At 41.3% G+C, this 25,035-nt stretch overlaps 1 protein-coding gene across 4 annotated transcripts; it reads right to left on the bottom strand.

The window, feature by feature from the left end:
• Positions 1-914: 914 nt before the first annotated feature.
• On the bottom strand, positions 915-22,927 carry LOC119814649 (interferon-inducible GTPase 1-like). 4 transcript variants are annotated; one of them, XM_038330574.1, is made up of 3 exons: positions 22,813-22,926; positions 19,046-19,124; positions 915-2,998 (listed from the first exon to the last, which is right to left on the bottom strand). In XM_038330574.1, exon 3 carries the CDS (start codon positions 2,976-2,978, stop codon positions 1,734-1,736), a length of 1,245 nt encoding a protein of 414 aa, XP_038186502.1. In that variant the 5' UTR covers positions 2,979-2,998; positions 19,046-19,124; positions 22,813-22,926; the 3' UTR covers positions 915-1,733. The 4 variants fall into 4 exon arrangements, with proteins under 4 accessions (XP_038186502.1, XP_038186503.1, XP_038186500.1 ...); XM_038330575.1 differs by lacking the exon at positions 22,813-22,926 and adding an exon at positions 8,382-8,445 and having other exon boundaries at positions 19,046-20,784; XM_038330572.1 differs by lacking the exon at positions 19,046-19,124 and having other exon boundaries at positions 22,813-22,927.
• Between the last annotated feature and the right edge of the window lie 2,108 nt (positions 22,928-25,035).

The raw sequence follows: 25,035 nt of genomic DNA, 5'->3' as shown, positions 1-25,035 counted from the left end.
GGTCCTTTGGAGGAGTAGCCAGTGGTCTTAACAACTGAGCCATATCTCTAGCCCTGGTAAGTTGTGGAACCTTTTTAGTATGTGGGATCTAGTGAAGGTGCTGATATATTTGTGTGTATGATACTGTCCCTTCTATTGCTTTTCTTCCTGCCTGTGGGGTGAAGTTGACCACTACTGTAATCCCGCACCATCACGAGAGACCTAAGTCAGATCTGACCAGTTATGTCATGGAAACTCTGAATCCATAAGATGATATGAGCCATTCCTTGAGAGTTTGATTATGCCACTTATTTGTTATAAGGAAAAGTAAGGCTTTGCTAGCTCAGTCATTTTTGCTGAGGGATTCTCAATCTTTATATCTATTAAACTTGAAAATATTTTGAGTTTCTTTTCTTTTGGAAATAAGTATCTTAGGTCCAATACTTGCACTACACTCCTACTTTGTGAAATGAATTTATTAATAACAAACTATACAGAATGATATTGGGGAAGAGATTTGGGGAGGTTCTGATGGCCACCGGAGGTCATGAGGAGGACACAACGACAGGAAAGATGCTTTCACAGAAAGACCAAGAACAAGCGACTCACGCAGTAAGGTAAGTCCTGTGTGGACAAGAGGGTGGGTGATCTCAAGGACCTGACTGGTGGCACCTGGATCTTAGATGCCTAGTGCACAGCAGTACGAGAGCTAAGTCTACAGGATATTATTGCAGCCTGAACTGTCAAATCAGTGCCTTCTTTTGTGTCTCTTCCAGATGTTTAACTCAGTTTCTGATTATCACATTTTATTTTGAGGAAAACAATGTGTTAGGCCAGGGGACAGGATTATCAGCAAACAAAAGTAACACTGCCAGCAACCGACATGAGTGTATCATGGGTATACTGGGAATGTCAAATACCAACAGCAGACACTCTTTGTAATCAGCAATTTATTATGTATTATTTTATAGCATCACTTACGAATCAAAGTAGTTCTTCACCATCATTGCCAAGGTAAGAAATGACAGAGAGAGGGAACTCAGGGTTCTCGCTGGTTCTGGCATAGAATTATAGATGTTCTTTACTGACTCTAGAAGGATTCTGATGAGGAGTTTTAGGAATTGATAGATTATTAAGAAACTTGTTCTTGGTGGCTATGGTTTCTATTGACTTTGGTCTTAAGGTCTTCCTGTTGATAGAATCTACAAGCCATGGCTAGTCACTCTTTTAACTCAGACTTAATGAGGATAGAAGTAACTTTTAGGTGAATATGCATGAGTGTTTGCATGCGTGTGTCTGTGTGTGTGTTTGTGTGTGTGTGTGTGTGTGCATGTGTTGTGACACACAATGAGAACAACAGAGCAAGGTGCCTGAAAAGTAAGAAATGTTTGTGCACAGGTTCCAGAGAGGTTAATGTTGCAACAGAAAATCATTGTAAGGAAGTACAGAAGTGACACAGAGCTCATCCTCCCTCCCCCTCTCTCCCCCTTCTCTTTCTGTATGTGTGTGTTCAAGTTAGTGTGTGTAGTTGAAAGACTTGAAAGAAGGTGTAGGTGAACACAGAGACTTGAAGACAGATTGGGCGTTGTCAGGTTCTGACATATTAACGCACATGACCCTTATCCTTATGTTTTGCCATGTGGTAGTGGATTGGCTAGAAAAGATGTCGGAGGGGGTAATTTATTCTAATGCCTCCCTGGTATTAATCATTTGATGTTGTCATGAACAGTAGCTGTGGGTGAGTTGAATTTGAGCTATTCTTTTGAATATGCCTCTCTAAGGAGAACTTTGGCATCTTCAGTCACTGCGTCAAGGAAAAGAAATTGAAAGTAAAAGATTTTCCCAAAGTAAAGACCTGTAGCAAGGAGCCCATCACTAACTGAGAGAAAATTTTCCAAACAATTGAAAAGCTTTTCTCCTAATGTTTCATTTTCCTTATTTGTCAACAAAGAATGAGATTTAAGTTTTTCTTTCAGTTTTTCGACAGGCACTTGGCAATCCTTAGCAATTAATTCTAGGGATTTGTCATCCACTCCAAAGAGGATTCGGTAGTGGTTTAAACTCGCTTCTAGCTTCTCTACCTCACTGTTGTTGATGCTCTTCAGTACAGGAAAAGCAGTCAAAACACCTTCCTTGATGGCTTCCAACCAGAGAAGCTGCTTTGAAGTGCTGTACTTTGTTTGAATGGCTGCCTCTGTAATATTGGGCAAAGAAAGCATAAAATTGTGGCGCTTTTGAGCAGGAAGATCCTTTATCAGGATGTCCACTAGGCTTGGAAAATCATAGTCAGATAAATTGTGATTAGAGATTAAGAAAATCTGTGGCTCATCAATTTTATTCTCACGAAAGGTATCCAGATAGGAGTTTCGGATTCGCTGCAGGATCTTTTCTCGGTCAAAAGTACGTGGTTTGCATTTCTTTTCATTATCTATATCAAAGTCCACCTTGGTTCTCACAAAGTAGTAATTCTTGTTCATTAATGTGATTACTTTGGCAAGATCTATTTCATGTTTTGTAAAACGTGTGGCAGAAGCAATAATGAAGAAGTCATACTTTTGGAATTCTACTTTCTTCAGATAATCTTTGGGTGGAAATTTCAGAGTTCCAACACCAGGAAGATCCCATATATTCAAATTTTTAATTTTTGGGTGTTTGTATGAAGTTATCTTCATAGTTGTCTCTACCACCCCAACTTCAGCTGCATCTCCCTCATCATGCCCCACCTCCCTCAGGGCATTGATGAAGCTGGACTTCCCTGCTCCAGACTCTCCGGTCACAGCAATGTTTATGGGGACGTTATCAATGTTTTTTAATACATCTCTGATTATAGAGTTTGCCCCCTGAATATTTCCTTGTTTCAGATGTAGCTCAATCAAGTGGGTGGTTTCCAGAGAAATGATTTGGTTTTCTGCCTTGATATTCTTAAAATTTGTGATGAAGCTGGAAACCAAATCTCCATTGTCTTCCTTCTTAGATGCATCAGAGATTGCCTGACCCATGACTTGGTTGGAAAAGGGCCCTGAAAGGAGGAAGGGAGAGTAAGTTACAATAACCTGAAGATACCTTCATGCTTAGTACTGTGTTCTCTATGCTGTAGCCTTAGTTATGTTCTGATAGTGACTAATTCCATATTATGTTGTGCTGGCCAATTTTTGACAACAAGATGCAAACTGGAGTCCTTTTGTTGGAGAAGACCTCATTTGAAGAATTGCCCCCATCAGATTGGACTGGGAACAGCAGGTCTATTGGACATTTTCTTGACTGAGACTGATGTTTGAAGTCCCAGCCACAAGGGGAGGTGCCATCCCTGAGTTGTAAGATAAAGCAAATGATCCAGGAGACAGCATTCTCCCATTGTTCCTGCCTCTGCTCCTGTCTGAGTTTCTGCTCAGACGACCCTCAGTGATGGACTGTGACCAGAAAGTATAAGTCAAAAACAAATAAACCAAAACACAACCTCTTTTCTCCCCCAAATGCTTTCCATCATTCTGTTCATCACAGCAATAAAACGCAAGCCAGAACAGACATCTACTAGCTCTTAACTAATCCCTTAATTATGGAAAAATAAAATTTAAGTAAAGTAGGGGAAATAATATAAAAATATACATAATTCCTTTATCCAGGATTAATGATTATCAAAACACAAACAACTGTGTTTCATCTACCCTGACTGGAGTATTCTGTATGAAACCCAAGATGTCTTCTCCAACTGTGCACACTTTCTTCAGTGTGTGCCTTCACATGACTAACAACTTAATCAACCTGTGGCTGCTTTCTCAAACTGAAAAACAATTAAAAATGAAGAATCATTGACACCAGTGTTTAATCCGTGCCAAATCTCTAACAATCACATAAATCTCTGTTTTATTTTTATGGTCAAAAGATGTCAAAAATCCAGCTATTGTATTTGGTTGAAATAATTTTTAATTTGCCTAGATTTACTTTTCTTCTGTCTTTTTCATGATTTGGGGATCATTTTGCAATAATATAAACCTTTTTAACCCTTAAAGTCCACGTTAACATCAATTTTCTCAGTACAATATTTCAGAGTCCTCAAGTCATTATTTAGAGTCACTGTTTTCTTTTAAACCCTTTGATGTTATGGAAGCAATCTGAGTGTAGAATGGAGATTTCCACTTGCTCTCAATTAAACCCTTAGTTATGGAAACATTAAAACTTAAGTACAGGAAAATAATATAAAAATATTTATGTGTCCTTTAGTCATTGTTAAAAAAACTGCCAGAGCACTAACAATTGTGTTTCTTCTACCATGACTTGAGTATTCTATATGAAATCCAGGATTTTTCTCCATCTGTGCACACTTCCCTCAGTGTGTGCCTCAAATTTTTAGAACTACAAACATCTAGTTTCTCAAATTCAAAACTAAGTAGTAATGAATGTTAATTGACATCAGTGTTTAATTTATGATAAATGTCTCTAAAGATCTCATAAATATTTCTCTGTCTTATTTTTATTTTCAAAAGATGTTAGTAAGTCAAACTATTGTACTTGGTTGAAATAATTCTTAATCTGCCTAGATTTACATTCCTTCTGTCTTTTTCATTTCTTGGAACTCACTTCATGAGGAATATAAACTTGAAATAATATAGAACTTCTTTACCCTTAATGTCCATGTTAAAATCCATTTCTTCCATGCATTGTTTCAGTGTTCTCAAGTCATCATCTAGAGTCACTGTTTTCTTCTAAACCTTTTATTTTATGGAAAGCCCTGGAGATGTAGGCCAGCTGATGGAGAGCTTTCCCAGCCTGAATAAGGGCCTTCGTTTCAATTCCAGCACTTCATCAAATGTAGGTGCGTGTGTATCCCTGTAATTTTGTTACTCAGGGAGTTGAGGTAAGAGGGTCAGCACTTCCAGGTCATCCTAGATACATAGTGAGTTAGAGGCTACGCTGTGCTACTTGAGTCCATGTCATGAAAGAATAAATATCAAATCCAGAAAGATGGCTCAGCAGGTAAATTACACTTGCTACCAGGTCTAAGGACCTGTGTTACAAGGGAAGTAGCTGCTTATTTCTCCCAGTCACCTGGCTAGCTTAGCCCTGAAATAACCACACAGAAATTGTATTAATTAAATCACTGCTTGGCCCATTAGCTCTAGCCTCTTATTAGCTAACTCTCACATCTTGATTTAACCATTTTTATTAATCTATATAATTACCACGTGGTAGTGGCTTACCGGCAAAGATTCAGCATGTCTGACTCTGGTGGTGGCTCATTAGCGTCTCTTCCCTACTGTGCCTCTCTTCCTCCCAGCATTCAGTTCTTTCTTCCTTGCCTACCTAAATTCTGCCCTACCAACTAGGCCAAGGCAGTTTCTTTATTCATTAACCAATGAAAACAAACATAAACAGAAGGACCTCCTACACCAGACCTGAATTGGATTATTGGGCATTTAAATTAATCAGATCAACTCCGATCTCATATTTATGCCATTTATTCTTCACAAACCTGCCTACAAGACCTCCCATGGCAGCACAATGGGCCTCACCAACAGTTAAGGAGGCAGCAAATCCCCACTGTCGCCCTGGAGCCTCCTCTCTCTGTCTCACCCATATCAAATCAGTTCTCAGACTTAATCTCTATTTTCAAATCCAATCACAATTGATCATTCCTCCTACATTATCTGCTTCATGACCTCAAATTCAGCTTTGATTATGTCATCCACATTACTATATTTCCTGTCATTGCAACAACATGGATGATCAAAAAGCCCAAGTTTTCCTATTGGCACTGAAATCATGTCATATTAAGTCAATTCTAAAAGGGACTACAAGCATCCCCATTTCCCTCAGGGAAAGTTCATTAAGGTATACAGCATACGAGCTACATACAACATACCTCTGAAATTTATTGTTACCCTTCTGGGGCCACTACTGTCTGAATCCCAGTCACCCTGTTGTCTCTGGCTGTCTTCTACTCTCAGGACTTTGTACTTAGTGACTGCTACCTTGCCATGTTGCTCTTCCCCAGTTGTTAACTGGAGAATAACATGGTTATTAACTGTATTACCTTTCTCTTGGTTCTGCTCCAATTAGGCAGAATTGTGATTTATATTCACATTGGGATGTAAACATGTACCTGCCGCCATCATCGGCCTTCCTTTCATTATGCTTCTGCCTCTCCACAGCACTTGCTACACATGATGTCTAGGTTTATGTGCTGTTACTCTCTCACAATACAATGAACCTCAGGCAGCAGAATGTGCTTTTATTCCCCTCCTCACTTCTTTATCACCAACACACAGGTGTATGGTTAATCATCAGGAAATGAATGAGGAATATGAGGAAAACATTTGATGTTTCTTGTGGACATTTGTGTCTGTTGGGTAGTTCGAAGCAGTCAAGGGGATGTTCAAGTATTTAGTACATTCATAAACAGTGAGTGCTAAGAGTCTGGGGAGACCACAAAACTGCACTAATACAAAACAGAGATTTCCTTAGACTCATACTGCGTCCTTAGCCCTGCACAAGCACGTACAAACTTGCACAGGCAATCCCTGACTAATCTTAAGGAAGAGTTGGGGCTGCTGTTCAAGAAACCAGAGCTTGGGGCTGGAGAGATGGCTCAGAGGTTAAGAGCATTCCCTACTCTTCCAAAGGTCCTGAGTTCAATTCCCTGTCAACCACATGGTGGCTCACAACCATTTGTAATGGGGTCTGGTGCCCTCTTCTGGCCTGCGGTCATATACACAGACAGAATATTGTATACATAATAAATAAATAAATATTTTTAAAAAAGAAACCAGAGCTCTAGAACTTTGTTCAAACTGACTGCAAACACAAGTCAGGAAAGGGTGGGTAAAGACAATGTCCTCAAAGGGAAACCAGAGAAGCTAAACATAGTTAATTAAACACAAGGAACAAGATTGCTATGACACAGCAAGCATTACAAAAGGAAACCTGCCTAAATGACAGCTGTCACCTCACCCTGACACAGCTACAGCAGAAACAGCATGCAGAGAGACCTCTTCTCGACAGGCCAGAGGCCTTGGGATGTAAGCAATTAAATAGTTGACCCTTAATTAGGAAGCAAGATGAGATGGAGATACAACAACCTCAGGCCCATTGCAGAGATAGTCCATCACTTGAAACATCCAATTCTAGCTATGTTAGAGAGAAGAATAAGGAACATCAAAACCTAGGTCCAGATCATTTCCTTTAGGTCCACCTCAGCTTGAAGTATGGAACCTGTCTGTATCATTCACCATCCTTTCACTTTGTGTGTAGTCCTGCCCATCTCCCACCAAAGCATCCCAGCTGTCTACCAGAGGATCCTCCCTCCCAGAATATGTTCCTAAATGTCTTTTTTCCATCTCATCTCTTTAGAGAAGAGAGATGGTGAGGGTTAGAAGTTAGATCCAAATGCTCCTATCCCCTTACCAGAAAATCCTGAGTCCAGTGCGTGTGCTCACTCTAGTTCAGCTGCAGGCACCACCGTCCAGTGTGCTCCAGGTTCTTTATATAAAACCCACCCCTACTTTCCTATGCAGGACTTATATCAACTTCTAGGTTCTGCCCTCCCTCTCAGAGTGATTTGGACAATCACGAAGGAGCATGGATCTAGTTGCTTTTCAGAATCACCTGCATTTACAGGAAGAGGAAAGTGAAGTATCTCCAGCAGCTGTCCTCACTCTATCAACATTCACTTCTTGGCACAAAAAGCCTGACAGTTCTAAAATAACAACATGGAGCAGTGCTTGGAAAGAGAAAGTGAAAACAGAGAAGCAGCTTACTAGTTAGGCTGGACGGCTACCCTTGAAAGATAGGATTTGTGATCCCTGACTCCACAAATGCAACTCGAGCTAAAGTCACACAACACATCGTCTGAGGTCCTGTGCAGATGCCAATTTTAGGCTCACCCAAGACACAAGCCACTTGGCCCCCTATGACTGTAGCCTCATTTCTTCACAAGTTTAGATTCTTCTTCACACGTTTATATTCACATTCTATAATTCTTGTCATAATCCACTCCCCTCCCAATCTAGGGATTAAGTCTGGCTTGGGCTTGACAGGTCTTACACATGATGTCACAACCACGGCCAGTTAGTACACGGCTGCTCTGCAGAGTACGGAAGATACAGTTTCCTTGAAGTCATCCACCGATTGTGGCTCTTACAGTATTTCCCCCTTTCATCAACAACCATTCCTGTGCCATTGGAAGCAGAATTAAGTATATTCTATTTATGTCTGGACATTTACCGATATCTTATTCTATGCATGCTGGGCCGCTGGGGATATCTGTATTGTTTATCATCTACTGCAAATGAGAGCTTCCATGATAAGGGTTAATTAACTCTCTTAACCTGTGAGTATTATGGAAAATCATCAGGAGCTGGTTTAATGTTATGTCCTTTAGTAAAGTAACACAAGTAGGTTCTCACCAGGGTGTAGACCAGCATAGCCTTAGGTTATTGTCCAGATATGGTTCAAAGTACGGTTATTATCCTGTGGAATAATATTAAATTCAATCAAAGAGGAATTGGTTACTACCACAACATTATTGTCACTATTTTATTGGTGGTTGTATCTTATATGGCCAGTCAGTATTGTAGCTCACAGATTTCACACCTGGATATGAGTATGTTTTATTTTCTCCTCTGCTAGTGTGGCTAAACCACTATGCAAAATAACCAGTAGGCATAGAGCTTCTGGCTCAGCTTCAGCTTGATTTCTCCATATTCTATAACTGACAAACATGGTGTTTTCATGAATGGGATCTTAGCATCAACTTCTGTAAGGTAACCAAGAGTACTGACCATGGCCTCTAAGGCTTGGGGTCACCACTGGCCAAAAAGTCCAAAAAATTCTAAGTAATTCCTGGGTTTGGGCTTTTTATTTGTTACCCTGTGGTGTATATCAGGGTCATTGTTGCCCCAGTAGAGGGTAATTCCATCTTCATTTTTATGTGTGTGTACATATATTTAGGAAGTCCCCACATTAGTAGTTTACATACGACAACTTTGAAAACTGTTTAGTGTTATTTATCCCTCCTACTTTCACCCCTCTCCCGTATTCTCACATCCCAGTTCAATTTAACCTTTCTTTGTCCATAATTCTCATCTAAATCCTATCTTCCCTCTCTTATAAGTATAGCTCTGTGGCACCACAGTAATTTCAAAACCACCGTGGGTATTCCCAATGGAATATACATATCTGAAGGGTGGAAGCTAAGATCTACACACGAGGGGGTTTAAATGATGCTGTCTCTGTGGGCCTCTGTTACCTTACTCAGAATGTGTTTTTTTCCATCTCCCTCCATTTTTTCACGAATTTCATAGTTTTTATTTTGTTAACAGATGAGTAACGTTCCATTCTGTAAAGTTGCTCATTTTCCTCATCCGTCCATCAGTTGATGGGCATCTAGGTTGTCCCCATTTCTTGGGTATTGTGAGTAGAGCATGAGCGATGGATAAGCAATAGCTCAACATTAGGAGAGGAAGTCATTTGGGAATATCACCATGTGTAGTACAGCTGGATCATGTAGTTAAATCTATGTTCCCTTTTCGTGGAGCTTCCACACATTACCTTAGTCACTTCCCAGTGTGCCCTCCCACCAGCGGGGACTGAGAGTTCTACTTCCCAACTCCACAACAGCATTTGTTGCCATTTGTGCTTTTGTTTCTAGGCACTCTGACTGGGGTGACATCAAATCTCAAAGTTGTTTTAACGTGTGTTTCCCTGGTGGACACGAATGTTGAAAACTAAAAATATATTTCTTGGCATTTGCAAGTCATCTTCTGAGAACATTCTGTTTAGTTTATGCTCCACATTGTATAGGGTTGTTTATTTTTGATGTTTTATATTTATTTACAGATTATACTTTCTAATCCCTTGTCCAGTACAAAGCTGGTTAAAGTGTTTTTCATTCTGTAAGATGCCTAATCACTCAAGAGATGGTGTCTTTTAAAAATATTTCTGACACAGTGTTTTCCTTTGTATACCATGTGGATCTGGAGTCTCTGTAGGATTATGTAGTCCAGACTGACTTTGTGGTCCTGGTGATTCTCCTGCCTCAGCCTCTTGACTGTTGGAATCAGAGCTGTGAATCCTGTGTGTGTGTGTGTGTGTGTGTGTGTGTGTTTGTGTGTGCACGTGTGTGCATGCCTGTGCACAGCTATCTCAGAACCTCTTTATTGATTTTTTGAGCAAGTCTGCATCTTATGGACATTGTGTGTACATTAATCAGCCCTTGTGGATGGAACTTGAGAGGGTGTAAAATGCCCAGACCAACCAATTTCAATTTCTTTGAATTTCCTTGAGAAATAATATACCATTCACCTAAAGCAGCTTCTTTTAGGAACTTTTAGGAACAGTTCATCCTAAGCAATTCATCTAGGTGAACATTGAGTAGCATCTGGTGACAGGGGACAACCAACACCAATAAAGACACCTGCTATGGTCAATTTCATAGTTGGAGCCACCAGAGTTCATTTCCAACGTTGTAATTTCGGTGTGTTTTGTTGTTATTTTTTTTCCTTCAGGCTGGGTCAGGCCCTGGAGGCCTGTCTGCTCACAGTGTTCAGTGAAAACTGAGAACTGTTTTGACAGGGGAAGGAATGCAGGACTCCCAATGAACGCTTAGTTAAAAATAGCAAGGAGAGTTGCATTTCCAGTCATTGCTGGGAATGTGGAACAGAAACTACTCTAGCTGCTTGCTATTCATAAACGGTGCCCACAAGGAATGTGGGAAAAAGTGGAAGTCATACAGGAGAATATTGAGTGAGCCTCCCTGCTCCATGTAGATCCCTCACTGTCTCTTCTGTCTTTCCCTTTCTCACCCACGTGCCCATCCTTCCTCCTCACCACAGTCCATTCACTACCATGATCTGTTTTTCAACATGTTCTTATACATTGCATCTTTAAATGAATTGCATAAACACAGTATCCCCCAAAAGAGGAGAATCATATATACAGTGTTACAAAATTAACTTTATTTTTTTTTTTTCTTATTTTTTTTTTTTTTTTTTTTTTTTCATGGTTTATTTTTTTTTATATTTAAAAATTTCCATCTCCTTCCCTCCTCCTCCCCCCTCCCTCCCCTCCTCCTCCCCCTTCCCTCCCCTCCTTCTCCCCCTTCCCTCCCCTCCCCTCCACCCATACTTCCCCTCCCTCCTTTTCAAGGCCAAGGAGCCATCAGGGTTCCCCAGTCTATGCTAAGACCAATGTCCTCCCAACTCCCCCCAGGTTCAGGAAGGTGATCGATCAAGCTGAGAAGGCTCCCACAGAGCCCGTCCATGCAGAAGAATCAGAGCCCAGAGCCATTGTCCTTTGCTTCTCAGTCAGCCCCCCGCTGTTGGCCACATTCAGAGAGACGGGTTTGGTCGCATGATCCATCAGTCCCATTCCAACTGGACTTGGTGATCTCCCATTAGTTCTGTCCCACCGTCTCCATGAGTGAACGCACCCCTCTCGTTCCTGACTTTCTCCCTCAAGTTCTCGCTCCTTCTGCTCCTCATCAGGACCTTGGGCGCTCAGTCCAGTGCTCCAATGTGGGGCTCAGTCACCTTCCCCATCTGTCGCCAGCTGGAGGTTCCCTCACGGTCCTGACTTTCTTTCTCATGTTCTCTCTCCTGCTCCTCATCAGGACCTTGGGAGCTCAGTCCGGTGCTCCAATGTGGGGCTCTGTCATTTTCTTCATCTATCGTCAGGTGGAGGTTCTATGGTGATATGCAAAAAATTCATCAGTATGGCTATAAGAACTGGCCTTTTCAGGCTCCCTCTCCTCAGCTGCCCAAGGAACTAACTGGGGGCATCTCCCTGGAAACCTGGGAACCCCTCTAGGGTCAAGTCTCTTGACAACCCTCAGGTAGCTCCTTAAATTAAGATATATGCTTCCCTGCTCCCATATCCACCCTTCCTATATCCCAAGCACCCCATTCCTCCGAGCTCCCCCGTTCTCCCCTTCACACTTTTCTCTCCCCATCTTCCCTTGGCCCAGTCTTGCCCAACCCTCAAGTTCCCAATTTTGCCTGGCGATCGTGTCTACTTCCAATATCCAGGAGGATTACTATATCTTTTTTTGGGAGTTCACCTTCTTATTATCTTCTCAAGGATCCCAAATTTATAGGCTCGATGTCCTTTAAATATGGCTAGAAACCAAATATGAGTGAGTACATCCCATGTTCATCTTTATGGGTCTGGGTTACCTCACTCAGAATAGTGTTTTCTATTTCCATCCATTTGCATACAAAATTCAAGAGGTCATTGTTTTTTACCGCTGAGTAGTATTCTAGCATGTATATATTCCACAGTTTCTTCATCCATTCTTCCACTGAAGGGCATCTAGGTTGTTTCCAGGATCTGGCTATTACAAATAATGCTGCTATGAACATAGATGAGCATATGCTTTTGTTGTATGATTGGGCATCTCTTGGGTAGATTCCCAATAGTGGAATTGCTGGGTCCTGGGGTAGGTTGATCCCGAATTTCCTGAGAAACCGCCACACTGCTTTCCAAAGTGGTTGCACAAGTTTGCATTCCCACCAGCAATGGATGAGTGTACCCCTTACCCCACAACCTCTCCAGCAAAGGTTATTATTGGTGTTTTGGATTTTAGCCAATCTGACAGGTGTAAGATGATATCTCAAAGTTGTTTTGATTTGCATTTCCCTGATAGCTAGGGAGGTTGAGCATGACCTTAAGTGTCTTTTGGCCATTCGAACTTCTTCTGTTGAGAATTCTCTGTTCAGTTCAGTGCCCCATTTTTTAATTGGGTTAATTGGCATTTTACCGTCTAGTCTCTTGAGTTCCTTATATATTTTAGAGATCAGACCTTTGTCAGTTGCAGGGTTGGTGAAGATCTTTTCCCAGTCAGTAGGCTGCCTTTGTGTCTTAGTGACAATGTCCTTTGCTTTACAGAAGCTGCTCAACTTCAGGAGGTCCCATTTATTCAATGTTGCCCTTAAAGTCTGTGCAGCTGGGGTTATGCGTAGGAAACGGTTCCCTGTGCCCATTTGTTGTAGAGTACTTCCCACTTTCTCCTCTATCAAGCTCAATGTGTTCAAATTAATATTGAGGTCTTTAATCCATTTGGACTTGAGTTTTGTGCATGGTGATAGATATGGATCTACTTTCATTCTTCTACAGGTTGACATCCAGTTATGCCAGCACCATTTGTTGAAGATGCCCTCTTTCTTCCATTGTGTACTTTTGGCTCCTTTATCAAAAATCAGGTGTTCATAGGTTTGTGGTTTAAGATCCGGGTCTTCTATACGATTCCATTGGTCAACCTCTCTGTTTTTATGCCAATACCAAGCCGTTTTCAATACTGTAGCTTTGTAATAGAGTTTGAAGTCAGGGATGGTAATGCCTCCAGAAGAACCTTTATTGTATAAGATTTTTTTGGCTATCCTGGGTTTCTTGTTTTTCCATATAAAGTTGATTATTGTCCTCTCAATCTCTGTGAAGAATTTTAATGGGACCTTGATTGGGATTGCATTGAATCTATAGATTGCTTTTGGTAGAATTGCCATTTTTACTATGTTGATCCTCCCAATCCATGAGCAGGGGAGATCCTTCCATTTTCTGGTATCCTCTTCAATTTCTTTCTTCAAAGACTTAAAGTTCCTGTCAAATAAATCCTTCACTTCCTTGGTTAGAGATACTCCCAGATATCTTATGCTATTTGTGGCTATTGTGAAAGGTGATACTTCTCTGATTTCCCTCTCTGCTTCCTTATCCTTTGTGTATAGGAGGGCGACTGATTTTTTGGAGTTGATCTTGTAACCTGCCACGTTACTGAAGGAGTTTATCAGCTGTAGGAGTTCTTTGGTGGAGTTTTTGGGGTCGCTTATGTATACTATCATATCATCTGCAAATAATGAAAGTTTAACTTCTTCCTTTCCAAATTGAATCCCCTTGATTCCCTTATGTTGTCTTATTGCTATTGCTAGAACTTCAAGCACTATATTGAAGAGATAAGGAGAGAGTGGACAGCCTTGTCGTGTTCCTGAATTTAGTGGGATAGCCTTGAGTTTCTCTCCGTTTAATTTGATGTTAGCTGTCGGCTTGCTGTAAATAGCTTTTATTATATTTAGGAATGACCCTTGTATCCCTAATCTCTCCAAGACCTTTATCATAAAAGGGTGCTGAATTTTGTCAAATGCTTTTTCAGCATCTAATGAGATGACCATATGGTTTTTTTCCTTCAGTTTATTTATATGATGGATTACATTGATAGATTTTCGTATGTTGAACCAGCCCTGCATCTCTGGGATGAAGCCTACTTGATCGTAATGGATAATTTTTCTAATGTGTTCTTGGATTCGGTTTGCCAGTATTTTATTGAGAATTTTTGCGTCAATGTTCATGAGTGAGATTGGCCTGTAATTCTCTTTCTTGGTTGAGTCTTTGTGTGGTTTAGGTATCAGGGTAACTGTAGCTTCATAGAAGGAATTTGGCAGTGACTCTTGTGTTTCTATATTATGAAATACCTTAAGGAGTATAGGTATTAGGTCTTCTTGGAAGTTCTGGTAGAATTCCGCATTGAAACCATCTGGTCCTGGGCTCTTTTTGGTAGGGAGGTTTCTGATAACAGTTTCTAATTCTTCGCGACTAACAGGACGATTTAGAGCATTTACCTGGTCCTGGTTTAACTTTGGTATATGGTATTTATCTAAAAAACTGTCCATTTCTTTTACATTTTCCAATTTTGTGGCATACAGGCTTTTGTAGTAAGATCTAATGATTCTCTGAATTTCCTCTGTGTCTGTGGTTATGTCCCCCTTTTCATTTCTGATCTTTTTAATTTGCGTGTTCTCCCTCTGCCGTTTGATTAGTTTGGCTAAGGGTTTGTCAATCTTGTTGATTTTCTCCAAGAACCAGCTTCTTGTTTCATTGATTCTTTGGATTGTTTTCTGTGTTTCTATTTTGTTGATTTCTGCCCTCAGTTTGATTATTTCCAGTCTTCTACTTCTCCTAGGTGTGTCTGCTTCTTTTTTTTCCAGAGCTTTCAGGTGTGTTGTTAGGTCTCCAATGAGTGCTTTCTCCGTTTTCTTTAAGTGGGCACTTAGTGCTATGAACTTTCCTCTTAGCACTGCTTTCATTGTGTCCCATAGGTTTGAGTATGTTGTGTCTTTGTTTTCATTAAATTCAAGAAAGACTTTAATTTCTTTCTTTATTTCTTCCTTGACCCAGGTGTGGGTCAGTAGTTGACTGTTCAGTTTCCATGAGTTTGTGGGCTTTCTGGGGGTAGCATTGTTGTTGAATTCTAATTTTAATCCATGGTGATCCGATAAGACACAGGTGGTTACTAATATTTTTTTGTAACTGTGGAAGTTTGCTTTGTTACCAAGTATATGGTCAATTTTCGAAAAGGTTCCATGAGCTGCAGAGAAGAAGGTATATTCTTTCCTATTTGGGTGGAATGTTCTATAGATGTCTGTTAAGTCCATTTGGTTCATTACCTCCATTAAGTCTTTCAATTCTCTGTTAGGTTTCTGTCTGATTGACCTGTCCATTGGTGAGAGAGGAGTGTTGAAGTCTCCAACTATTAGTGTGTGTGGTTTGATGGCTGCCTTGAGTTCTAGAAGTGTTTCTTTTACATAAGTGGGAGCTTTTATATTAGGGGCATAGATATTCAGGATTGAGACTTCATTCTGATGGATTGTTCCTGTTATGAGTATAAAGTGTCCCTTTCCATCTCTTCTGATTGATTTTAGTTTGAAGTCAACTTTGTTGGAAATTAGTATGGCCACACCCGCTTGTTTCTTAGGGCCATTTGCTTGATAAACCTTTTCCCAACCCTTTACTCTGAGTAGGTGTCTGTCTTTGTGTTTGAGGTGTGTTTCTTGTAAACAGCAAAATGTTGGATTCTGTTTTCGTATCCAGTCTCTTAGCCTGTGCCTTTTTATAGGTGAATTGAGTCCATTGATATTAAGTGATATTAATGACCAGTGGTTGTTAACTTCAGTCATTTTTAGTAGTAGAGTTTGTGTGTTTCCCTTCTTCTAGTTGTGCTGGTGAAGGGTTGCTAGATGCCTGAGTTATTGTGGGCGTTGTTGGACTCCTTGGTTTGTGATTTTCCTTCTATTACTTTCTGCAAGGCTGGATTTGTGGCTGCGTATTGTTTAAATCTGTTTTTGTCCTGGAATATCTTGTTTTCTCCATCAATGGTGAATGCAAGCTTTGCTGGGTATAATAGTCTAGGCTTGAATCCATGTTCCCTTAGTGTCTGTAGCACATCTATCCAAGCTCTTCTGGCTTTCATGGTTTCCATTGAGAAATCAGGTGTAATTCTGATAGGTTTCCCTTTATATGTTACTTGACCTTTTTCCTTTGCAGCTCTTAATATCTGTTCTTTATTCTGTATGTTTTGTGTTTTGATTATTATATGGCGTGGGGATGCTTTCTTTTGATCCAGTCTATTTGGTGTTCTGTAGGCTTCTTGTACCTTCATAGGAACATCCTTCTTTAGGTTGGGGAAGTTTTCTTCTATAATTTTGTTGAATATGTTTTCTGGGCCTTTGAGTTGTAATTCTTCTCCTTCTTCTACCCCAATTATTCTTAGGTGTGGTCTTTTTATGGTGTCCCAGATTTCCTGAATGTTTTGTGTTAAGAATTTGTTAGATTTGTTTAGTTCTTTAATCTGTGAGTTTATGTCCTCTATTGTATCTTCAGAGTCCGAGATTCTTTCTTCCATCTCTTGTATTCGGTTGGAAATACTTGTCTCTGAAGTTTCTGTTCGTTTACTCAGAGTTTCCATTTCCAGTCGTCCCTCAGATTGTGTTTTCTTCAATACCTCCATTTCATTTATCAGGTCTTGTACTGTTTCCCTTACCTGCTTGATTGCTTTTTCTTGTTTTTCTTGTTTTTCTTGGGTATCTTTGAGAGATTTATTTATTTCCTCTACCTTTTTGTTTGTCATCTCCATTTCTTTATGGCAGTTTTTTACCTCCTGTTTAAGGTCCTCTATTATTTTCATAAAGTACTGTTTAAGGTCGGTTTCTTCTATATCTTCTGGGGTAGGGTGTTCAATTCTTGTTGTTTCGGGATGTCTGGCTTGTGGTGATGTCATGTTGCCTTTCATGTTGTTGGAGGAGCTCCTGCATTGGCGCCTGCCCATCTCTTCCTTCAAAAGAGCCCGGAGGCGTTTGGTGTCCTAGACCAATCTTTGCTGTGACTGAAACTGGTTGGATCTCCCCAGTGCCAGAGGAGGACCTATTCCTTGCGTCACAATCTGAAGAAGCCCACACTCCCTTGCAGGAATCCTCAGACCTGCCTGGAGGCCAGAGTCTGACCCCTCTGGGTGGATGGCCTTAGAACAGGAGCAGGACACCTGAGAACACTAGGGAAATCTTGGGAGACACAAGCCTGCAGAGGGAAGTGGGTGTAGGGGGTCTGTGCTCTCTTCCAGGGCAGGTCGCCCCAGGGTCCGCATTCACTCACCAGTTCAGATGGAATGTCAGGGCACAGGATCAGGGATTCCAGGCAGCCCAGGGTCGCAGCCCAGACAAAAGGGCCAAGGTGGGGGCAGGGCGGGATGGAATACCACACAGCGAACCTGGCAGCACAATGTGAAGGAGCCAGCACCCCTCCGCAGGAATCCTCAGACCTGCCTGGAGGCCAGAGTCTGACCCCTTTGGGTGGATGGCCTTAGAACAGGAGCAGGACACCTGAGAACACTAGGGAAAGCTTGGGAGACACAAGCCTGCAGAGGGAAGTGGGTGTAGGGGGTCTGTGCTCTCTTCCAGGGCAGGTCGCCCCAGGGTCCGCATTCACTCACCAGTTCAGATGGAATGTCAGGGCACAGGATCAGGGATTCCAGGCAGCCCAGGGTCGCAGCCCAGACAAAAGGGCCAAGGTGGGGGCAGGGCGGGATGGAATACCACACAGCGAACCTGGCAGCACAATGTGAAGGAGCCCGCACCCCTCCGCAGGAATCCTCAGACCTGCCTGGAGGCCAGAGTCTGACCCCTTTGGGTGGATGGCCTTAGAACAGGAGCAGGACACCTGAGAACACTAGGGAAAGCTTGGGAGACACAAGCCTGCAGAGGGAAGTGGGTGTAGGGGGTCTGTGCTCTCTTCCAGGGCAGGTTGCCCCAGGGTCCGCATTCACTCACCAGTTCAGATGGAATGTCAGGGCACAGGATCAGGGATTCCAGGCAGCCCAGGGTCGCAGCCCAGACAAAAGGGCCAAGGTGGGGGCAGGGCGGGATGGAATACCACACAGCGAACCTGGCAGCACAATCTGAAGGAGCCAGCACCCCTCCGCAGGAATCCTCAGACCTGCCTGGAGGCCAGAGTCTGACCCCTTTGGGTGGATGGCCTTAGAACAGGAGCAGGACACCTGAGAACACTAGGGAAAGCTTGGGAGACACAAGCCTGCAGAGGGAAGTGGGTGTAGGGGGTCTGTGCTCTCTTCCAGGGCAGGTCGCCCCAGGGTCCGCATTCACTCACCAGTTCAGATGGAATGTCAGGGCACAGGATCAGGGATTCCAGGCAGCCCAGGGTCGCAGCCCAGACAAAAGGGCCAAGGTGGGGGCAGGGCGGGATGGAATACCACACAGCGAACCTGGCAGCACAATGTGAAGGAGCCCGCACCCCTCCGCAGGAATCCTCAGACCTGCCTGGAGGCCAGAGTCTGACCCCTTTGGGTGGATGGCCTTAGAACAGGAGCAGGACACCTGAGAACACTAGGGAAAGCTTGGGAGACACAAGCCTGCAGAGGGAAGTGGGTGTAGGGGGTCTGTGCTCTCTTCCAGGGCAGGTCGCCCCAGGGTCCGCATTCACTCACCAGTTCAGATGGAATGCCAAAATTAACTTTAAATTTGTATCAATGTACTAGAATTCGTGACAATGCAAAATACCTGAGATTTACAGTTGTCTTTTTATCCTAGAGTCCTATATTTCCCTAAATGATAGGAAACATCCATAACCCACCAAATAACAAAAAAATCTCCTACATTCCTCTTGGAAATTTGGGCATCGTGTTCTCCAAATTGCATCCTGTTGTGTGTGGGCATAGACATATTTAGGGGTCCCTGTGGAAAATTGGGATAATGGCCAAGTCCTGGGAAGATCAGCTATAACTTTTATAGATATTTACCAACTGTCAAGATTCAGGAGGTCTCATTGTTCAAAGCTGATCCATATTATTCCTGAAGGAATCCAAAGCTTCTTGTCTCCTGTGGGAATAAAACTCCAAAGCATTTTTGATTTCCATTTGACAAATATGTTTTGACTTCATTTTTAAAGTTAAGATAGTCCTAAAGTATATAGATTGGTTCAAATTTTCAGTCCTGTTCATAATCCCATATCTCCTAACAGTTGTCTTTTGCCCATCAGCATTCAAAATCTTCAACACAATACTATACAGACTCACTGGCATTAGAGCCTAGTTCTTCCTTTTTCCAGCCTATACTGAAGATCAGCTAAGGTTTCCAGCCTCGTGAACTGAACAACTACTGGATTCCTGGTCTTTCCTTTGGTAAACAGTTGTTGTTGAGCAGGTTGGATAACAATATGAAGCCACTGTAATCGGTGTCTATATCTGCATCTGTCTCTCTGTCTCTCTGTCTCTCTCTCTCTGTCTCTCTGTCTCTCTCTCTCTCTCTCTCTCTCTCTCTCTCTTTTCAGTTCTGTTACTCTAGAGAACTCCAACAAATACATTTGGGATCAGGTCTTCATACATGTAGATCAAATACTCTACCCATGAACTTCCCTAGCCCTACAGCACTTTAAAAAAATATACCTACTTATTTTATAAACTTCTCAGTATTTATGCAATGAATTGTGTTAATGCTTTTATGTAGTGATGCTATATATTCTCTTTATTCTCAGTATATTCCTTTAGAATTATTCTTTTCTTTTTCTTGAATTTCCTCAGCTTCCTTTGCAGTGTCCCTTGACAGAAGATTTTGTGTTTTCTTGGTGGCATCAATTTGTCTTTCATTCCCATGTTTCTTCATCCTCTTTTATGCATCTGGTGTGTCAGTGTCTTACCAATAGGGTGGGAGAATTAATCTGGAAAATATTTTCCCCTGAAGAAATTGGGTATTATGAAGGAGGCTGCATAGGCTTTGGTTCTGTTTGGATATCCATGGTGTCTCTACAGACTATAACTGATGACTCTGAGACCCTGATCTGTAGCAGGTCACACAGCATGAAGGCATTCTAATAACCAAAGATGTATATATAATTTGTGGTACCCTGATGGAGCCACTCAAGTGGCCTTTGAACATGAAAGTTGGAATGAAGAGTGGTTAGATTTGGTCTTAAAATGACACCATGCACCAATAGCTTACATAGGGGAGGGAGCTATGTAAATAGAGGTACCCATGGGGAACAGGGCAATAGTGTGTATTCCATTACAACTCTTTGTGGAGCTCAAAACCATTGATGGCTGCAGTATTGCCTTTCAGAAAAATTTATGGCTGTGGTGTAATTATGGAAAATTTAGGATCTACTATGTACAATTTCTGAGTTGTAAGAGGACTTGCCACATTCGAACAAGCTCATGATGGGAATCCAGAGTACTCTATGCAAGGTGCTTTGTTCCCTTTTTGACCTGACCCCCTGGAGCCTCCATTTTCCACAATTGTCTTCCATGTGCACTGCATTGCAGCATTCTTCAAATAGTGTCAGCAACCATCATCTGCTTGTTCTTTGCTTGTATTTTAAGTAGAGAAGGTTTTGTCTAGTGTTTCTCCTTAGCCATATTTATGCAAGTCTGCATCTCAATTTATGGTGAAAATATTTTGGAGTATTTGGTATACGTGACTGGAGGGGCTGTACCAGCTTGCATTCCCACCAGCAATGCAGAAGTGTTTCCTTTTCCCCACAATCTCTCCAGCATAAGTTGTCATCAGTGTTTTTGATCTTGGCCATTATTACAGGTGTAAGATGGAATCTCAGAGTTGTTTTGATTTGCGTTTCTCTGATGACTAAGGATGTTGGATATCAGTGTGGCAATTTCTCAGAAAATTAGGAAACAACCTTGCTCAAGACCCAGTAATACCACTTTTGGGTATACCCAAAGGATGCTCAATTGTGCCACAAGGACATGTGCTCAACCATGCTCATAGCAGCTTTGTTTGTCATAGACAGAACCTGGAAACAATCTAAATGTCCCTCAATCGAAGAATGAATTAGATAAATGTGGTACATTTACACAATGGAGTACTACACAGTAGAAAAAAATGATGACAGCTTGAATTTTGCAGGAAAATGGATGGAACTAGAAAAAATTATTTTGAGTGAGGAAACCCAGACACAAAAAGAAATTATCACATGTACTCACTCATAGGTGGTTTTCAAATATAAAGCAAAGAAAGCCAGCCTACAAACCACAATCCCAGAGAATTTAGACAACAATGTGGACATTAAGAGAGACTTACATAAATATAATCTACATGGTAAGTAGAAAGTATAAAAAGACAAGATCTCCTGAGTAAATTGGGAGCATGGGGACCTTGGGGGAGGATTGAAAGAGGGCGGGGAGAGCCAGGGATGGGAGCAGAGAAAAATGTAGAGCTCAATAAATATCAAAAAAAGAAAGAAAACAGCTGAACCACCAGAATAATTTGCATAACAGTTATAGACAGATTGTTTGACCCCGGAAAACATATGTTAGTAGCCCAACCCCTCAGAGGGTTCATGCTAGGAGAAAAGGCTTTGGGAGGTATATATATGTAGACTAGGTCATGAACATGAAGCACAACAATAGGGTCATAGAAGAAGCAAGAAGGGAGCCATTCTCTGGATAGACACACCATAGGAGGCCATGTGAGGTCTTACCAGGAAGAATGCTTTTACTGGGGGTCTGGCCACATAGGCACCTGAATCTCATAAATCAGTCACTAGAAGTGTGAAAACAAAATTCTATTGTTTAACCCACCTAGTCTATAGGAATATAGCTGCCCGAACTTTAAAAAAATTGTTCTTCTCCATAAATAATTTTTCTCTTTCCTCTGTGTCTCTCCTTCAGTCTTACTAACAGATGTACTGTTTATCTACACTTAATTTCAAGGATGACAAAATGTATGCCAGGGAGTGTGAAATGAGATAATAAGCCAATAATAGTGATGCATTAGTAATAATATAGTATTACCAATAATAGTAATAAACAGTCACTGTAAAGCTACTATGGGTTCTTGGGAATATCAAGTAACAGTTAATGTCTTTTTTTAAAGAAAGAGTTTATTAAATAGCTTTTGGTATTGTTATGGAGTAAATCAGTCATTTAGTGACCACAACACTCAAAAGCCTATGAACATAAAATAGAGAAATCTCTTGATCTTCACTGGTTCTGGTACAGAATTAGAGAGCTTCTTTAGTATTTTCTCAAGGATTCTGACTAAATAGGATTTTTAGAATTTCTGTTATTATTAAGACTTTTTTGATCTGTATGGTTATTGCTTCCCTCTCTCTTGCCCTCTTTGTTCAAACATATATCTCTTACATTTTTCTTTAATTTTATTGTATGACTATTTGTCTTGCATGTGTATCTATTAACCACACGTGTTCCTGGCCCAATGGCTGTCAGGAGAGGATATCAGATCCCCTGGAACAGGAGTTATAGGCTACTGTGTGCTACTATGTGGGTTCCATTATGTGGGGACTGACCCCCGGGCCTCTGCAAGAGCAGCCAGCATTCTTAACCTCTGAGCCATGTCTCCATGCCACCTTTTACCCTGTTTCTGGAGTGCTAGGGATTTAACCCAAGGTCACATGCATGTGCATATTATACCACTGAGTTACCACCCCAAACCTTCCTTCTTAGATTTAAAGAAAAACTTTTTGTGCTTGTGCATTTGCATGTGTGATGACCATGACATGGCATGTATGCAGAGCTCACTGGATTTTGGTTTTTACCTTCCATTTGCTTGTGTCAGGGTCTCTTTTTAACGGCTGCATGTGGCAGGTTATCTGGCCCCACTGCTTCCAGGATTCTCTGCCTCTGCCTCCTGTCTCCCCACAGGAGTGTATGTGTAGTGAGGAGCAGACGGGCTGCGTTCCTGCCACCCTGCTCCTGGCCGCCTGGCTAGCTTATGCCCTGAAATAACAACACACAAACTGTATTCATTTAAACACTGCCTGGCCCATTATTTTCAGCCTCTTACTCACATCTTGCTTTAACCCATTTCTAATAATCTGTGTAGCACCATGAAGTGGTGTCTTACCGGAAAGATTCTAGCATACGTCCATCTTGGGCTGGAGCTTCATCGCGTCTGGTTGTAGAGGCAGGGCAATTGTCTGAGCCATCTACCTCACTTCCTTCTTCCTGTTCTGTCTACTCCACCCACCTATGTTCTAACCTATTAGGCCAAGCAGTTTTCTTTATTAATTAACCAATGCAATCAACAGATTGATAGAAGACCCGCCTCCATCATTTCCCCTTTTTCTGTTTAAACAAAAAGGAAAGGCTTTAACTTTAACATAGTAAAATTACATATAACAAAACCGTTATCATGCAAAAATTACAGTTACAATATTTATATCTACTTTAGCTTTTATCATAACAAAGGAAAACAACTATAACTATCTATCTATTATTCTTCAACTCCATCAAAGACTCCAGAAGGACACAGTATTACCTAAGTAAATAAGAAATATGCAATTTCCAAACTCTAGAAATGATAGAAATGATAGAGACATCTTGCTGCCTGGACAGTCACCCAAAGTTCTTTTGTATTGTTGGGGCATCTATCTTTGGCCTATAGGCCCACAGTATCCAGCGGACTTTCCCATGAAGCAGGAAATTTCAAAGACAGTTCAGTCACTATCTGCTGTGTCCTGTAGAATGTCTCGCAGACTCTTTCATGAGTCAGGAACCCGAAAGAATCATCTCACATTTAGGCAAGTTCAACAGTCCTCTCTCTGCTGGTTCCTTGTGAGCAGTTTCTTGCCCAAATGGCTGTCAAGCTCCGTAAGGATCCTCTTCAATGCCCATCTTCCTCTTAAAGTAGATTGGTGCTGCCAGGAGCTGACATGTCTCATTGTTATGAAAAGTCCTAAGTTATTAAAACATTTAAGTGGAATATTCTCTAGTCTTTGAAAGATATTAGGAATGCCTATCTAACTGAAATATATCTCTATATATCTAGAAAATAACTACACGACTATAAGCTTTAATATTATCGATGATTATCCATTAATAACCTATATATATTACATTTTTAAAATGAACTACACAATCACAATACCTTAATCAGTATCAGAAATACATATACATATAACAAAATTGACCTTAAATCTCTATCAATAAAGCAAAATCTATACCAATCCAAATTATTCATATCTATATCATATCCCCCTTTAGATGTAAAAGAACATTTATAAACAATATTGGGGAATGTGGGCGCAGTTATTTCTCTCCAAACCACTTCCTGCTGAATGGGGATGCTGTTAATCAGATCTTTCATGGTGTAACCTGTGTGCCAGGTTCATCTCAGTCATCAGTTGGGTGAAGTAATTTTCTGAAGGTGTTCACAGCAACCTTTCGGGAGGGCGTGGTCTGTCATACCATATTGGGATAAAAGCAATCCACAGTGTCTTATTTTCTGTAAAAACAAAAGAATCTCTTTTCCAAAGTATCATATCCTTAGATCCAAATTCTGAAGTCAAGGTATTTTCAAAATATCTATCTTGGATTAGTTCAGCAGCATTTATAAACAAATATCTTTTAGCAGCTGTTGCTCCTTCCTCAGCATTCAAACAATTCAAAGAGAGCATAATAGTATACAGTATCAAGATTCTCTGTGTATTTTCCATCTTTGTGCAGCTTTGTTTTAACCTCTATTTCTTTTATTTTTACTTTTACTTTTTGAAACAGGTTCTCTATCTTTGTCCTGGAATAACTCTCCAGACCAGGATGTCCTTGAACTCTCAGAGATCCACTTGCCTTTGCAACCCAAGTGCTGGGATTAAAGGCGTATGCTACCACACCTAGAACTCACAGAGATCTGTCTGTCTCTGCCTCCCAGGCATTGGGATTAAAGGTGTGTGCTGCCACACCTTGAAGTCACAGAGGTCAATCTACCTCTGCCTCCCAAGTGTTGGGATTAAAGGTGTGTACCACCACAACAAACTACTTCC

The sequence above is a fragment of the Arvicola amphibius genome, chromosome 5 (assembly GCF_903992535.2).
Source record: "Arvicola amphibius chromosome 5, mArvAmp1.2, whole genome shotgun sequence".
Classification (NCBI taxonomy): domain Eukaryota; kingdom Metazoa; phylum Chordata; class Mammalia; order Rodentia; family Cricetidae; genus Arvicola; species Arvicola amphibius.
The sequence above is the reverse complement of the archived record's forward strand: the minus strand, read 5'-3'. Positions and strand labels throughout refer to the sequence as shown.